Below are 17,312 nucleotides of genomic sequence, written 5' to 3'. Positions count from 1 at the left end.
TGCAACAGCCCAGCTCATGAAAGGATGTTTCTCCCAACTGCACAGCGCTTCTGTTACCACCGCCATCAATAACAATCATGGATCAGCACCTGAACAGTCCAGTAGTTCTGCACTACTGCTTGCAATGTGATATACAGGGGCGCTAAGGTTTGGACATGTGGGGGGGGGGGGGGGGGTGCAGGGGTAGACAGAGGCCCAGCACGTGTCAGTGATATTATACACTATAGATTATCGATTGTAGATGCCATCGTTTCTCAACGAGGCCCGGGATTTCTACCCCATCGTATTATATGATCATCAATAACCAATAAATCAATAGAAGGACTGTAGCTTGTAGGGACTCGAGATTGAGTTGCAGTGTTTTTTTCTTCTTCTCTTACCATCATTATCAATACATCCACTAATAATAGCTCAATAGTCTGCACTGCCCCGGCCTCTGTGCATGCCTGTGGAATGCAGCTACGTCCTCGTGCGCTCGTGCCGTGCATGTTAGCGGGCAGTCCCGTTCCGTCGCGTGCATTTGTCTCGTGCCATTTAAATTTGTGTGCAACTTTTTTTACGCAATTGTCGGAACCCACGCTCGCGACCAGATATGAGGCGGACGCGCGCGCAGCAGGCGGCCCTCGTATGTCTATGGAGATCCTTCGGCTCGTGCGGAACGCGCTGTTTGGACGCGAGTCAACTTCGCAGCGCGCGAGGGCTCAGCACGGAGAGACGGTTTCCGCGGAGAGTTTGTGCTTCATTGAAAAACGCGCGCGTTTTGTTGCTGCTTGTTTGTTTGTTTGTTTTTACCTTTTCATATTTTAATAGCGCGCGCGAGGCCTGCGTGTTTGCGTGCGCGCGTGGGTGGATGGCTGGCTGGCTGGCTGAGCGCGAGCGCGCGCGTGAGGAAGACGTCGTCGACGTCTTTAAGCGCAACGCTTTTCCCGTTCGGTTCCGCGCGCGTGGTCGTGGCGCGTTTTCTCTCCCGGATCTCACGCGCGTGTCAGCGCAACAGGGCGCGGGGGGAGCTGACCGTTAGCGCTGACGTAGACGAAGCTGTCAAGTAATCTGCTTGAAACCCTTCTGCAGCTTATCGTGCACGGACGTGGACGCTTTGGCACAATAAGTCAGCTTTATTAATATTTCCCTTAATTAGACAGACCCCTTTATGGCCCTCGCCCACCCCCAGTTACAACCATTCTCTGGTAATGCACAGGGTTAGGCTGTATCACTGTGGGTGCTTTAACAGACGTCTTGGCCATGCACGGGTCCTAAAACTGCTCTGCGTCACTCAGATCCACCCAAAACGACATGACAAACTGTGTTAAAGAGTAGTTGCTGACTGCTGACACCCCTGACTCACAGCAAAAGATCCAAACATGCCTCACCAGTTATCTTCCATCAACAGTTTACCCAGAGGGCTGATGTCTATTTATCTTCTTTATATTTATAATGCAGCTCCTCCATGGTAACCATCTTCAGCCGGATCCTTCACAACCAAACTTTATATTCATTATAATGAATCTTTACTCTAATTCTAAAATCTAAAATAAGCAGTCTAATGCAAACCTTTAGGATGACTTTAAATGCTACTGGGTGGAGTGGCATTTCTTTTATTTGTTAAAAGCGATTTTTGGTAGAGGGGGCATTCATTTTAATTAAGCTTTTGGCCCATATGATCCATGTTATGCCACTCAATCAGAGGACTATACAATACTAATAGTGCCAGTAGTTCTGTGCCTGGTGAGGATTTCCAGATTACCATGCTAACAGCCCCCCCACCCCAGTAATGGTAACTGGTTATTTACTACTGGTTTTAAAACTTTATTTATTTATTTATTTATTTACTTGTTTGTTTGTTTGTTTGTTTGTTTGTTTGTTTTGTTTGTTTGTTTATTCTATGCAAACAATAGCGTGACATCCACATTCCCCACCCTATGTTGGTTGATGCTAGATATGACCATTCTGTAAACACAGCTGTTGAGCTGAGCTGGTTGAACGCACTCATGCTGCAGGTGCACTGGAAGCACAAGTAAGTTCACATAACTTCAAAAATTTGCCCTAAATAAAATCAAGTTAAGCATTGGTAAACAAACCAGCAAGTTTAAGTTGAATATGCTCAAAATACAAAACACAGCACATTTTAAAATAACTTTTTTTTTGTTAGTTAACATCGATGCATGTTTTCTTGTTTCAATCTGAAACCTTGATTTAAATATATATTTTAACAATTGCATAACTGTTTCTGATTTAGTAATATTGACCATGTTGCCTAACACTGGTGGGTCAACACTTGGTATGAATGTGGTCATGTACGATCACAGAGCCACACTAAGTAGCAAAGAGAACTATTTCATGCTATAAGCTAGCAACACATGCCTAAGCCAAATATATGTGATTGTCATATGCCTAAGGGAAGGTAGCCTATGTGGAATGAAAGCACACTGATAGTAAATAAAACAAGCAGAAAGAAACACCAAATATATAAATAGATGGAAGCAGGAGCCATAGGAGAAGTATGATTTACACAAGAAATTGTGTTGTCAACTGTATTTCAGTGAAACTAAGTAAGCTTGTTTAGACACATTTGTTGAGTAACATTAACAAGAGAGAAACGATTACGACAGTCAGCAGCACAGTTTCTTTGAATGTGATGGTTCCAGAGTTGTCAATGGCAACAGACTTAACTTGACTGCAATATGTTGATTCAACTCAAGAGTGCTATTTGAGTGTTTGACATCACCAAAAAAAGTTCCCTTCATTAAACATAGTTGAGTAACATGTGGATGTATTCAGTTTTATGTACAATAGGTTTTATTTATTTGAAATGTGAAAATACAGCGCGGATATCATGCCCTCACAAGAAGCCACATGCAAATTACATTGGACATTTTTAGACTACAAGATTTTCAGACCACACTGTCAGGTTTCAGATATCAGACAAAACAGCTTCAGATCTCAGGAAAAATAATGTGTCTAAACTCTCCTACAAGGTAAAGCTAAGTGGCTACAGACACCACAGCTTTAGGCAGCTCTTTTTTATGAGATTAGTTATAATTTTGTGGGCAAATTAAAGATGGTAGTATGTTACAACAACAACAACAAATTTATGATCTTGTATTTAATAAAGGTTAAACTTCAATCAATATTAGTAGTAGTAGTAGTATATCTGCAGATTCTTCTAAGGCATAGTCACTTAATAGCAACATTAAATAATACAATAAAGAACTAAATTATGATTTCTTCCCGTCACATTAAGATGGTTCCTAACTCTGAAGTGGACATGGGAATGAAGAAAGTGATAACATGTGAATTGAGTCTTAATAGAAATAAAATGTAATTAAGAATGACTAATATTTAATAAATAATTTACACATGATTATCCGAATAATACCAGCACAGGCCTAATTACCAGTCCCAGTGTTCAAAGATGTGTCATTCATTACTACAGTTGAACCATCATAAGCACATACAATTTAAATGTTAATTATTTTTTCCCTTAATTATTATGACTTATGACTGCTTGCGATTCATTTGCCTATATATTCATTAGGCCACTCTGTATGCTCTGTCAGTGGACTGTATATTGGGTCAGTGCATGCATTTGCTAATCATAGATTTGAGATTTGCAGCCGAGACTGCCGCTGACTGACCGCTTTAGAGCCACACATCATAAATGCCTTAGCATTTAGTACTGAGTGACATGGAGCCAAATATGGAAATAAGATATTGTATATTAGCGTATTTTGAAGTTCATTCCAGTGACCTTTTATTGTCTAATAGTGGACAGTATATGGGTCTGTTTTTTCTTTCAAGCAGAGAATTTTAATGCCTCTCCTACTTGATATGGCTTGGACAACTGCAGTGGTTATGCCATTAAAAACTGGGCAAGTTATTATCTGTTGGTTTATGAAGATTTATAACCATGAAACAGTACAATGTCACTGAGATGTAGTGATCCGTCATATGACAATGTTATCCATTTGGGCCTACCCACATTATCTATTACTTGATATAATAGACAGATAACATCTGAGACCCTGGAATAATGGATATTTCTTGCTAATAATGGTCTTGCATTGTATAATTAAATTTACCAGGACCAAGAGTAGATCTCTGAGTCACTCATTTTTACATGAAGCTGATAAAGATCTATTACCACTTATAAAAATCCATTTCTGGCTAACATTGCTATGAGGCTTAGGATGCAACCTTCACACAAAAACACATCATTTTTTTGCACAGACCTTTGGATTACTAAGCTAATGTTCAATCATGGTTTCGTTGCTCATGTCATGACTTACCTCATATGCAAACATGACCTGTAGTCCTCCTCTGCGGATTAAAGTGATCCAAAAGACAAAAGAATGGCAGCATGGCAACTGAAGGGCCTGACGAATGTAACTGATTTGGTTGGCTGACACTCATTTAGATTGTAATTGTGGTCTAATAGGATGGCTTCAGCGTGTCTCAAAGGACGGTTCCCTTCATGCTGCAGTGGGCTCATGTCCAGCCGTATTGTATGACTGGCTTGCTCTGATAGCATGTTTTGCAATGCCAGAGATGAAAAATGAATACAACAAACCATGACAGGATTGATTCAGGCAATCAGCATTGTTAATTGAGTCCCGTGTGGCACCCCAAATGAATGTGATGCTTCAAATCCGGGCAGCGTTGTAGCTTCACTTTATGGATACTGGCTAATCGCTGCTTTGGAAGTAACAGAGATCGTTGTGTTCTAGAAAAAGATGAAAACTTAATTTCCCTTTTTTTCTCTCTTTACTTGATTTCAGGCTCTGCCATGCGACGGCGATGGTTTGTGGTGCCACTGCTGGTGCAGGCATGGCTCTCTGCAAATTTCTGTTACGGTGAGCGGCCATGCCCACGGAGCTGCCGTTGCGATGGCAAAATTGTGTACTGTGAGTCCAGTGCATTCCGTGATGTGCCCAAAAACCTCTCTGGTGGGTGTCAGGGCCTGTCCCTGCGTTACAACAGCTTGGCCAGCTTACGTGCTGGCCAGTTTGTTGGCCTCAATCAGCTAATTTGGCTCTATCTGGACCACAATTACATTGCAAATGTGGATGCAAGGGCCTTTCAAGGAATAAGGAGGTTAAAAGAGCTGATCCTGAGTTCTAACAAGATTACACTCCTGCATAATACTACCTTCCACCTGGTACCAAACCTGAGGAACCTGGATCTGTCCTATAACAAACTACAGGCTCTGCAGCCAGGCCAGTTCCAAGGCCTGCGCAAACTCCTCAGCCTGCACATGCGTTCTAACTCCTTGAAGAACCTGCCATCTCGCCTTTTCCAGGATTGCCGCAATCTCGAATTCCTTGACCTTGGCTACAACCGTCTGCGCAGCATCACACGTAATGCAATGTCAGGGCTGCTGAAGCTGACCGAACTGCATCTTGAGCATAACCAGTTCTCCAAGATAAATTTTTCCAACTTCCCCAAGCTGTATAACTTGCGTGCCCTTTACTTACAGTGGAACCGCATCCGGACCATGAGTGAAGGCCTCACATGGACCTGGACATCTCTTCAGAAGTTAGACCTTTCAGGAAACGACCTACAGGAGGTTGAGCCGGAGGTGTACCAGTGCATGCCGAACTTGCAGACGCTTAATCTGGATTCCAACAAGCTGGTTAACGTCTCTCAGGAGGCAGTGTCGGCCTGGATAACCTTGACAATGATCAGTTTGGCTGGAAACATGTGGGACTGTGGGCCTGCCATCTGCCCCCTAGTGAACTGGCTGATAAACTTCCGTGGAAACAAGGAGACTCCCATGATTTGCGCCTCACCCAAGGAGGTTCAAGGTGAGAAGGTCATGGATGCTGTAGAGGCAAGTGGAGTCTGCAGAGTCACGCTTGTTACACCATCAGTTGTGAGTTCTCCATCTACTCTTTCTAGCACCCCTGCTCTGAATGCAGCCCTTCCATTTGTCCCCACACTTCAGTCTGGAGGCAGCAGGAAAGGCCAGGGCACGTCCTTGCAACATCCTACCCCTTCAAGACCACCTCAGTCTGATGTGTCTCCTCCTGAGCAAGACTTTGAGCCAGTGTCCTTCCATAAGATAGTGGCAGGGAGTGTTGCCCTGTTTTTGTCGGTTACAATGATCCTCCTGGTGATTTATGTGTCATGGAAGCGCTATCCAAGCAGCGTCAAGCAGCTACAGGAAAACTCGTCATCTGCCCGCAAGCGTCGGAAAAAGTCTAGGGAGACTGAACGTACGCTCAGCACCCCCTTGCAGGAGTACTATGTGGACTACAAACCATCAAGCTCCGAGGCCACAGATGTTCTGGTCAACGGCACAGGGCCATGCACCTACACGATCTCCGGTTCCAGAGAATGCGAGGTATGACTAAACTTGCTACTTCTGAAACAAGTTTTTACTCTTAGGCAACCAAAATGTTAGCGTAAATGGCATTTAGAAAAATGGTGCTGTGTTTGCATCTTTTGCTTTTTTGTTCCCTGTTGTTGAGTAGAAGCATTTGTAAGTGTGGGATGTGAAGCACTTTTAAGTTTCCTTGGCTCAGACTGTAACCTCTGGCAAAATGTGTGCATTTTGATTCACACGTGCTAAAGAATGGGACTTGTTATGTTCAGCTTAGTTTTTTTTTTTTCTCTCCTTGGAAAGGGAGTGTTGTATTTGCAAGAAATATATGCTGCCACACAAACAAATATAATCATAAACCATGTTCCCCATATGCTTGCTTGTATGAACAGAACCTGGAAACATTGCTGTGAAAATTACATTGTAGTCCTGAAAGACTTTGTTGAAAAATCTCATCATTTTTTTCCTGGCAGTGCAATACTTCCAGTATGTTACATAGGTTCCATTGATACCAGAGAACAACATATACTTTATGGGTCCAATGTATTGGAGATGACGTCTGGACAGTATAGTGCTGGAGCAGTGCTGTTGTTCATTTCTTTTACTTACAAGTCAACAATAAGGCCACGTAAATTATGAAGAAAATACTCAAACCGCTGATATTTATAAGGGATAAAAGATGAAGAGGATGTAGCATTAGGCTAACCAAATTGCCAGATCTCCACATCTCTCACATTTTGATGTGAAGTATTCCTTAAAGAGCGTTAAAAAAGTACCATCATTACTGATGGTTAAAAATTACATTAAAAAGTATAGCACTTTCAATGATTCATTTGAATAAGATCCTCAACATGGTCAGCAACAGAAGCAAAAACATGTACGTGAATGTGCATATATGGCATCAAGTGCTGTAATAAATGATTAATGTAAACATTTTGGCTTAGGGCTAAGAATATGCTAGTGCATCAGCTAGTATCAAACCTTAAGGTGGATGCTTGCGTTGGTCCACAATTAGGCATGCAGCACGACTTCAAACACTCACCGTTAGTGGGAGAACATCTCTCTCATCCAGCTAATCCTGTCTCCAGTACAGCACTGTTGGGTCTTCCTGACTGTTTGATCTGTGCTTAATGAGGGTGATAGATTGCCAGTGTAGTGATCACATTACCTGTAAAGCAAGAAAGGACAGTTCTTTTTTCACATTTTTTTCCCTCCAATAATCTTAGAACAGTGAGTGTCTGTAACGACACCCCTCTGTCCTCTCCTTTTAGCTCTTTCTCTTTGTTTCACCCTAAAGCCCCCAAAGCTCTTTCAAATCCTGATTCTTGATTTTTTTCCCTCTCATCTTTCTTTCAAGAATTTTTTTTTTTTTTTAATTAGCACCTCAGTTTTAAATTCTACACTTTGCGCCCTAAATCAATTCAGAAATGTTCTAATCACACTGTGAAAGCAGCAGTCTAAAACAAGCATTTAACCCCTGAACATTCCAGGCTTATTATTAATAAACTACAGCATCTAGAGTGCACACTAATGGAGTTTTTCTCTGGTTATAGAAGTGTGCAATAAAACTTTGGCTTGGTAATATATATTTTTTTATTATTTTTGTTATGCGGTATCCTGCACAGCGTTATATCATTTAGCCTTATTGATTTGACAGAATTCACACTATTTTCCATTATTTTGTTCATCATTACAATACCCAACATGTGCTCCTCAAATACAACAATTGGGAATCCCTGTGGGGTCAACCAATTCTGCCTGCTAGCTTCGTAATTGAAGTAAATGCATCCAAGCTAGCACTGGTGTAACTCCTATATAGTCATCAAAGAAAACAGTGATTATATCGCTAGGTAAGGTATCTAGACAGCACATTTGCACATTTTAATAGACAGTTACTGTTTATTTGTTGAATTTAACATTAAAAAATAAAAATTTAGCCTGTACAAAACTTATGGCACTATATTTTATGTAGGGCTTCCCTCAGTATGCCAAACACAGCAAATAAGTAGAAACTGTGCCCTAAAATTAGGTTTTTACACATGCCTTGTGGATGCAGATGGATATTCAAGTTTTTTACCACTCCCAGCATGCAACTGTTACTTTAAGTTTGCTGCATCATTTGTTCCTTCATTTTGGTGACCCCTGCAGCGCTTTTGTTATGTTTTTTCCTGCCATATTTCATGTTGTTTAGTTAGATGATGTGTTAGCTTATTTTATTTGGAAAATCAACAAAACATATAATTGAACTAGGGGTGTTCAAACTTTTGCACACGATTGTATCTGCCTTCCTTTTGTGTTCACTATCTAAACAGCATTCAAAAGAACTCAAACAAATTGTAGTTTTTCAAAAGTTCCTCCTACTTTCAAGGTACATCTTTAAACCACAAAATTGCTCTCTAGCATCTCATATTTATGACAGATTTCTTAATCTCACATGTATAACTGGTTACAAGCTATGGCTTTCATTTCTGCCTCAGTGTTGTTTAATGCTCTACAGTGAGTGAAGTTTACGGCTGTAGGTTTCTGAGGCATCCCATAATCTATTCAATGTTGTTGGTTCTGTTTGTGGTGGTGGAACATTTTGGAATTCAGCTGCACTCCCAATTCTCCAGAAGGCTATGACTTCTGTCTCTTGGGCCCTGAAAGTCTGTCAGCTCCTGGCAAAGTCTGGTAGCATTAGCTGCAACCAGTGCCTCTGGCAGTGCCATGACAGAGTCACTTGGGCCAGAGGCACATAAGAGACAGGCATCAATGCCAAGAAAGAGACAGACAGACAGACCAAGAGACCGATAGACATGATGATAGACAAGTGAGCGGGTGAGAGGAATGGACTTGGTGAACAGACGAAGGTGGTCAAGGCTGCAGAGAGCGCACAGGCATACGGAATGGTGTGCAGACAGCGGGGGCTGACCTTCCCTCACACGCTCCTGTCCAGTCTGATTCACCAAGCTCAAAGGTTGTTTTTTTTTTCCATTTTCTTTTCAGACAGATCAGAAGTGTGCTTTAGACTCCCGCAGATTGGCATGTTTTGCTTTGTGACTGATTCGTCTAGTCAAAAGAGGAAAGAAACAAAGGGATGAGAGAGTGTGTGTTGACTTGTTTATTCATTTCTTACGTGTACTTCGCAGCACGCTACTGCGCCTTGTCTTTGATATATTTGAAGAATAATCTGCCCAATTTTCACTAAAAGAAAATGTTTACAGGTGACTAGTTTGAATATAATGTAGTTATATATGAGGTTTAAATATCAGTAGAATGAACATTAAAGGGCTCATGTCCTACATTTTTCATATTCTTTTCATATTCCTTGAGGTTGACTTATAATGTACAGCTTTATGTACTAAAATGACGGATGTATGTAAATGGCCTCTGTTGTGATTGGCTACTTCATTCAATTATCAGTCTAGCCTGGAACACTGCCTCTAACTTTAGCATAAATGGGTGGGGCTAAACTGCTGAACAGGTGGGTATAAGCAAATTAGGTGAAGGCACAACACAAAGCCAGTGAATTCAAAATGGACTATCTTTATAATTTTCATGTATGGACTGTATGGACTGTATGGACTGGGGAGTGACTGATATATCTTGAACATCAACAAAAAAATTGGAAAATTAGTTTTTCTAAGCTATAGGATATATTGGAGTGTGTTAAAGAGAACATGTAGCTTCGCAATGTCAAGGGACTTAGTAATCCAATATACTGGAACAGTATTTGTATTCATACAAAACTTAATAAATAGACTGTAAATGATTGGAAATGCCAGACATGATCAGTGCAGATTTGATACTGTTTCTTAGTTAAAGACATTATAAAACTGTATAATTTCATAAAGCTTCTACTGCAATATAGAAACAAACATTTCCTAGCTACTAGTCAGAACACTGTGTTTACTGTATATGATGCTACTTTGCTTCTACAAAAAATAGGCCTTGTTGCTACTCACTTTTGTTACCAGCTACTTTGTTGTCCACTGCAGATCTTAATCCCCCTTAATGTAGCTGGTCATCAAAGTGGCGCCACATGAAACTGCCGTTTCAGAAGAGGCTAACGGCAACAAGATAGAAGACTACAGAAAAATAAAATAAATAAAAAATAAAGAGGGATTGATAAATACCAGAGAATCTTTAGATACTAGAATACTAGAGAAGTTTCTAGGAGATGATCCTGGTTGCTCAAAGGCAATGCAAGAGTGGTTGACTATCCTGGTAGCTCATGTTAGCATATTGCTGCTGTCGGAAGAAAACCTTGTATCTCCAAAATAGTAACTTTACAGGAGAAGGAAAAAACCTACTTCACTTTCAATGTGAGTCAATGGAATCAGAATTTTTCCCATGTCATACTGGGTAATTTCTTTTAGGCCACTCATCATAAAATATACAGACAATGTAAAGAGTAACAGATACTTTCAAATTATTTCAAAAACTGAAAAATGCCAAAAATGGAGATACAAGGTTCTTCCGACAGCAACAATATGTGATAGTGACGATTCTCTCTAACCAGTCAATGGTCTGCAGTTATGCATGTTATTTTTTGGTATCAGCTCAGCTTGCTTGGAATCTCAATGGAGGCGATCCCAAAAGTACTACCAGGCACTAGGTTTGCCAACAGAAAACCAAATAAGGCAAGTATAGTTGAGTTGAGTTGAGCAGGTACCATTCATGGTATTTGACTGTATCATTAAGAAGGCCACATCACCTTGTTGGTAGGTGAGCTGTAATTCTGACTGTGCTCTGACAGAGCTCGTCTCATCACTGCAGATACAGCCCTGCAGGTGGATAAAAACCAAAGACAATAGACCACAAAAAAGATCAAAAGACAAATGAGAAATGATAATGCTACAATGAGGAGATAAGCTATATTGGTAGTCCAGATTCGTATAACCTGCATTTCCCCAGACTTCATAACATGACAGTGCATTACATTTTATTAAAAACTAATTAAAGTGGCTACCAAAACTGCCAAAGCTCTTAAATGATAAACTCATACGTATATATGAGGCTTAAGTCAGCTTCTCATTAGAATTTTCTGATCCTGATTTCTGAAATAGTGCTGCAGTTACACTTGGTGCTTTATAGATAGAACAAATTCCAAAAGCTGGAGAATATGAAGCTTTCATTAGCTTACATTAATAAATCCTTAATTAATATGTAAATCAAACTTTTGCTTGGAGACTTGGAGAAATATTTACAGAGTAACTAACATGGAGCACTGACTGATCTTACCTCACGTCCCAAACCGCACATTTCTGTACTTCACCTACTACACTAATGAGTGCACTTTTAATAGTATATGCACTATTTTTTGCATACTATTCACTGTGCTAGTATGCTGTTTGGGACATGAAAATAATCATGCAGTGGGAAAGATTTAGATTTAGATTTAGACTTTAGCTTTCATTTGTCATCAATACAGCAACAAATAAAAAATAAAAAATCAAGTCAATACAAAAGCCTACATTGGTTGATATGCTTTAAAAATGGGATGTAAAAAGTATTAATAAAAATTATTTACTGCCGTTGCTGGACCGTTTATGAATTTATCTCATTACAAACCGCCACAGCACTGCTGAATGAACTTAAACATTGCCTACCAAAATGGTGACAGTCTGATTATGGCATCATAGGAATACTATCAATAGTGCTCAAACAGTGCACTGGTATCAGATTGGTACTTGTTTTTGGCCAGTGCTCTGAGACCAAATATCTGAATCGATACTGGGGAGAGAAATCATTATTGAATTTGTCACACCTGTAGTCAAAGTACAGACACCAATCAGTGTTAAAAAAACTAAATATGACTATTTTTTTAGAACAAACACTAAAGATAATTATATTTACAAATTATTAGGGGAGAAAAAAAATCATAAAGTGTATAAACATTTGGTGGGAGCAAATTACATGGGTTGACTTATTTCAAAACTAGTGAGTGTGCTGTCACCAGCATTTCATTAGGACTCTGAACTAGCCAGCTCTGCATCCATTTTTACTTTGGAAATGTAAACATGCAGCATTTTCTGAGTTTTCTGGCATCAGTGCTTTGATGGAATTCCTTTTATGCAGTGAGAGTTTTAGGTAGGCTTTGTATACCACAAACTGCATGCTTCTGTTTCAGTAGCAGCATGGTCGGTCTACATGCTAGCATTGTGGTGTCATGGTTATTTATATATATATATATATATATATATATAATATAATATATATTATATAATATATATAATTGGGTGTCAATAAATATTTTGATTAAGCAATTAATCTTATATCAGCAGTCAGAGCCAGTTTAAGGGGAACTTGGCCACATACTTTTCCTTCATAGCAAAAAATGACAAAGTGTTGGAGGGCATGCATGAGCAGTCCTCCATGAATGGAGATGAATAGAGTTCCACAGCTAAAAATGTTAACTAATTAATTTTCCCATGTTTTGCTTAAAACAAAGAATTTAGTTTTATTTTGTAAAAAATATATAAAACATATTAAAAAATGCTTCTACTTTTTTCTACCACAAACAGCTTTTGGGCAGTAGGATGTTAGTGTTGCTGCTACTGAGTATTGAGCCCTGTTTATTGGTCAAGCAGTTCTGAAGCACTGGTAGAGTGCCTATAACTGGAGTTCATTGTGCTCAGTGTCGCCATATTTCATGCTGTTTCATGTTTTGAAAACAAGCTCATTTGTCTGTGTAAAAATGTAGAATCATTTGCAACTTATGATTTTGCGCAAAGCTCCATAGGAATCTATTAATTCTCTCTCGCCATCTAGTGTCTGCCCACCCTGAAAGACATTATCAATTGGCACTTCTCATAACTAGAAATTCTCTAATCAGCAGCCCACTGTGTGTTCTCAGAGAGAGTTAGAGTACCTAGCTAGACACATATTTCATAAGTGGAAATGATTTATGAACTGCTAGTCTAATTACATTTCTATGACATTAATTATGAAAAAGCCTACAAACAGTTTTCAGGCTGTGATAGTAGGTATGCTTCTGCACCCCCTCAGCCGCACACTTGATTCCTATTGTGAAGTAGTGAATGAAAGGTGATGCTTCCTTTTAGCATTACAATGACTAAGACTATGTTGTTAGCCAAATTAGCCCAGCCCAGTTTGAAGTGTCCCTTTTGAAGATGGCAGTCAGTCCTGCTACTCGAAGCCCACTGTTTCGTTATGATGCCCCTTTATGTGTTGGTGATATTTCCAGTTGTCTGTAATTGTGAATTGTTTACTTCGCTCTCCGTCCCCTCTGTCTCCCTCACAACAGCAGAGCGCCGCTGCGTCAGACATAATGTGGTTTGGCTGCTCTCCCGTGCAGCAAAGCTCACGTCACCCCATGATTGATGAGTTCTATTCTCTCTCGAGCGATTTGGTATTCCACACACACACCTGACTTACGGGGCCTTTTCACATCACGCTAACGAGCTAGATTCAAACATACAGTTCGGATTGCTTTTGTCTTGGAAAACCCGTGTTCTCTTGATGCCTTTCTACATCTCTTCACCGCCTGATCGCGAGTGACAAGAAACTGCAGATAAAGAGTGTTTAGAGAGAGAGACAGAGAGAGGAAGAGAGGAAGAGAGAGCTTCCTCTGCCCTAACCTTGAGAGAGACCTCTCGGTAAAACTGACACGTACTGTTTGAAGATCCTTTTGTTGTAAAATGTAATGCCTGAATACAATGCCCCCTTTGAGTGATTTGGATGGCGATGCGATAAAAGGGTCCTTATTGACAGAACTGCCGATGGCCATGGTTGGGATTTATAGCCATGAATCCAGTAAGCTTCTTTTGGGACCTTTGTTTAGTTTTTGCTATTGACCCGTACTCGTAACATGCATAGCTTCATCAAGGTTTTGGAGCTGTCCAAGCTTTCACTTCTCAGTTCTGGGTGTTTCCCCCTGGCATAACAGAGAAAGTTCAGCTTGTGTTTGACTTATTTTTCCTGTGGGAGACCTGAAAGGCCATGGATTCACATATTTTATGTAAATGACTGTTTCTAGAGCTGTCAAACAATTAACCCCTTTCTGCAGGCCTCCTAGCAGCAACTCTGCCAGTGGAATGCAAATGAACATTGTTGAATATTTTTTATTAATGCCACCATAAAAATATATTTTTTTTTTACAGCAACAGGACATTTTGCTTAAGAGGTAGAAAGAGAGCACAGTTTACAATACAGCACAGAAATGACTGATGTGATTTCTGATTGTTTGAGATTATTGTTTTTGTATTTGCTATCAATGCTTAACTAACAAAAATAACAAAAAAACAAATAAAAAATTACTAGCCTTATTTTCCTACAGCAATGACAGTATTCAACAATTGCTTCTATCAAATCAAATTTTAAAGTCTACATCAGATTGTGTTCTTAAACTGTAGAATTGCTCTCATCTTTGTGCTCTTAAGTGTGTGCAGATTCTTTTCTTACTTAAGAACAAATCTCAAATGAGAAAACACTGATGAATGTTAAAATCTTTGTGAAAAGATGGTTTTTAAGTGGGTTTTAAGAAGAGATTTGAGGTCTCTTTGAGGAATGAGGTCTCTGTGGCTTTTTATAGATGTGAAGGACAGACAATAAACAAACAAAACAGGGAAAACGATGCCTGTAAACTTTGCAAAGACGTTTCAGAGGACCTTGGATGTTGAAATAAACAAACTATTGAAATGTTGACGAAATCAAACCTTATTCTTAAATCAAAATCCAGATAACAAAAGTCAAGGCATTATTTTGAACATATTATAAAACAAACCATAAAGACATAAAGGAAATGCTTAGAACATTTGAAGGTACAAGAGGAAGGCAAGCCAGCAAAAAGATGACTATATATGTCATGATAACATCTTGAGAAATAAAAGTAATTACCACAGGGAACCACAATAAATAAAACATGTGAATCCAGTTTTAGGGCGTCTGTGCTTTACTGCTTGTATGCATTTTCCTTTTAGTACTCCAACAGCATTAGACGGGCACAGGCATTATTTTATTACACATAAAGTGTTCACTTATCAACATTTAAAAACACACAGGCCTACAGCAGACACTGAATTACTCAGTTGTAATGCGGGGAGGTTTTTTGTTGCAGCTAATGTGGAAGCATGTGTAGGGCCATCGAGTTAAAACCTCAAGTGTTTTTGAAGGCATTTCTCAGCTTCATTCAATATTAATTCTTGTTGGTTGTGAGCAATTAGGCCACTGCCATCACTTTCTGACTGTACATTGTAGTTGTGTTGCATTTGCATTAAAAGCTTAACCCATCGCTCCTCTATGCATGCAGATTTTAAATTGCTCTAATTGCTTTGTGTGTGGAGGGGAAAAAAAGAACTTTGTTCCATTTTAACGGAAAAAAAGGCACACAATGAGGACATTAATCACCATTAGACTCACCAAATTTTAGTTAACAAATTGGTGTTTTTGTACCTTTGACCCCTGTAAATAATGAAAATGGACTAATCCTCTCAGCAGCCGAAAGTGATTGTTGAAGATTAATATGCGCGCCACCAATCTGGTTATCGGGCCGGGGACGAGTTCATAAATGAAAAACAAGGGAAGTAGAGTGAAAGGTAAAGTGGGGGGAAAATAACAAAGAAAAGATTAAGGACAGTTTTCGTTGTGCTCACTGACCGCGAAAGAGAGCTGTTTTTTTGCACCTGTGGATAATTTTGGGAAGCTCGTGAACCGTGTCAAGTGTTTTGGCCTGTTCTGTTGTGAAAAATGCATTTGGTATGAATGCCATGCCTCTGTAAAGCCAGAGACAGGTTGGTTTTAATGGTGAACTTACAGCCTGAGCTTTGTTTTTAATTTTAGGACAGAAATAACTCTTTTTCCTCTGCTTATATTGAGAGGACTCTATAGAAGAAGCCGTAAGGGTGAAGGCCTCACAGAAGTGGGCAAATACACTCACAAGCGAATGATGGGTTTGTTTGCGGTGAGCTGGAGGAGAAGGGTTGAGGAGTGTGAGGAATGCCGCAGAGAAATGAAAGCGAGAGATGGAGTGAGTGCGAAGGCGCAGCCTAAATCGAGAGGCACAGGCCTTTTGATTTAGTGCCAATCACACGATTTAATGTCTGTGCAGTGCATCATAATTTATTAAGATTATCATAAACTTGGGCCTGCAGAACGTCACAAGGGCAGTGCAGACTCACCCCCAGAGTGACTTACTGCCAATGAGCTGTGGCATGAAGCAGGACAGCAATGGAACAGCTCACATGACTTCCTTTCACCTGGTTTTATTTCCCCTGTTCTCCGCCAACACATACATGCCACTCTAGCGTGTACAGTACTGTGCAAAAGCCAGAAACCACCCTTCATTGATTAATTTCCAGTCAAAATGCCATTTAAGTACAATGATTACAGGATACATATCATGGAAAACCAAACAGTCAGATCTGAGTTTGATATAGGACATTATTACATTTCAAAAGATACCATTCGTTTTTCGGTCCATACGGTCCAGAAATGGGAACTAAGCTACAAAAAACAACCCATTTTGAATCAACTGTTACTGTGATATCACGAAAACCAGCACATTTTCACATATACATTTTTTCAGGCTACAACAGGTTGGCCCTGCCCATTCACACTGTAATTCTAAGTATTTCAGCCTCCTTTTTGAATAAAGCACAATACAAGGCAAACGGTCTGAACAGAGCACATTTACATATATCAGTCTTAAAGGTACAGTAATAAAAACAGAAATAAAGAAGTTGGAAATTGGCTATGTATGTATGTTGTATATTATTCAGGTTTTGGTACATAGAAATGTCATATATGGACACCAAGGGCAAAAAAACTGCCTATACGACAAACATTATAGGCGTTTTAAACAATATAGAGAACATGTAACTCCTAACAACCACCTGGAAGACCTGGTAGACACCAACGCTGTCAAACCACAACTGCACATATGAGATGTGGAGTAAGGTTTAATGAGTGATAAGTCTAAGTTTGGAGTTTGAATTACTTGACTTGTGAGTAATAGAAAATGCTGAATCGAATTTTAAGACTGAGCATTGGA

At 39.8% G+C, this 17,312-nt stretch overlaps 1 protein-coding gene across 1 annotated transcript in view; it reads left to right on the top strand.

The window, feature by feature from the left end:
* Positions 1-17,312, top strand: part of LOC108427250 (leucine-rich repeat transmembrane neuronal protein 4) — a 183,212-nt gene that overhangs the window by 1,026 nt on the left and 164,874 nt on the right. Inside the window, exon 2 of the mRNA XM_017697251.2 lies at positions 4,776-6,340. Within this exon, the coding sequence (XP_017552740.1) occupies positions 4,776-6,340 (1,565 nt within the window). The remainder of the gene's footprint in view (positions 1-4,775; positions 6,341-17,312) is intronic.

The sequence above is a fragment of the Pygocentrus nattereri genome, chromosome 18, assembly GCF_015220715.1.
Source record: "Pygocentrus nattereri isolate fPygNat1 chromosome 18, fPygNat1.pri, whole genome shotgun sequence".
Lineage (NCBI taxonomy): Eukaryota > Metazoa > Chordata > Actinopteri > Characiformes > Serrasalmidae > Pygocentrus > Pygocentrus nattereri.
Note: the sequence above shows the minus strand (reverse complement) of the source record. Positions and strands in the feature narration are given on the sequence as shown.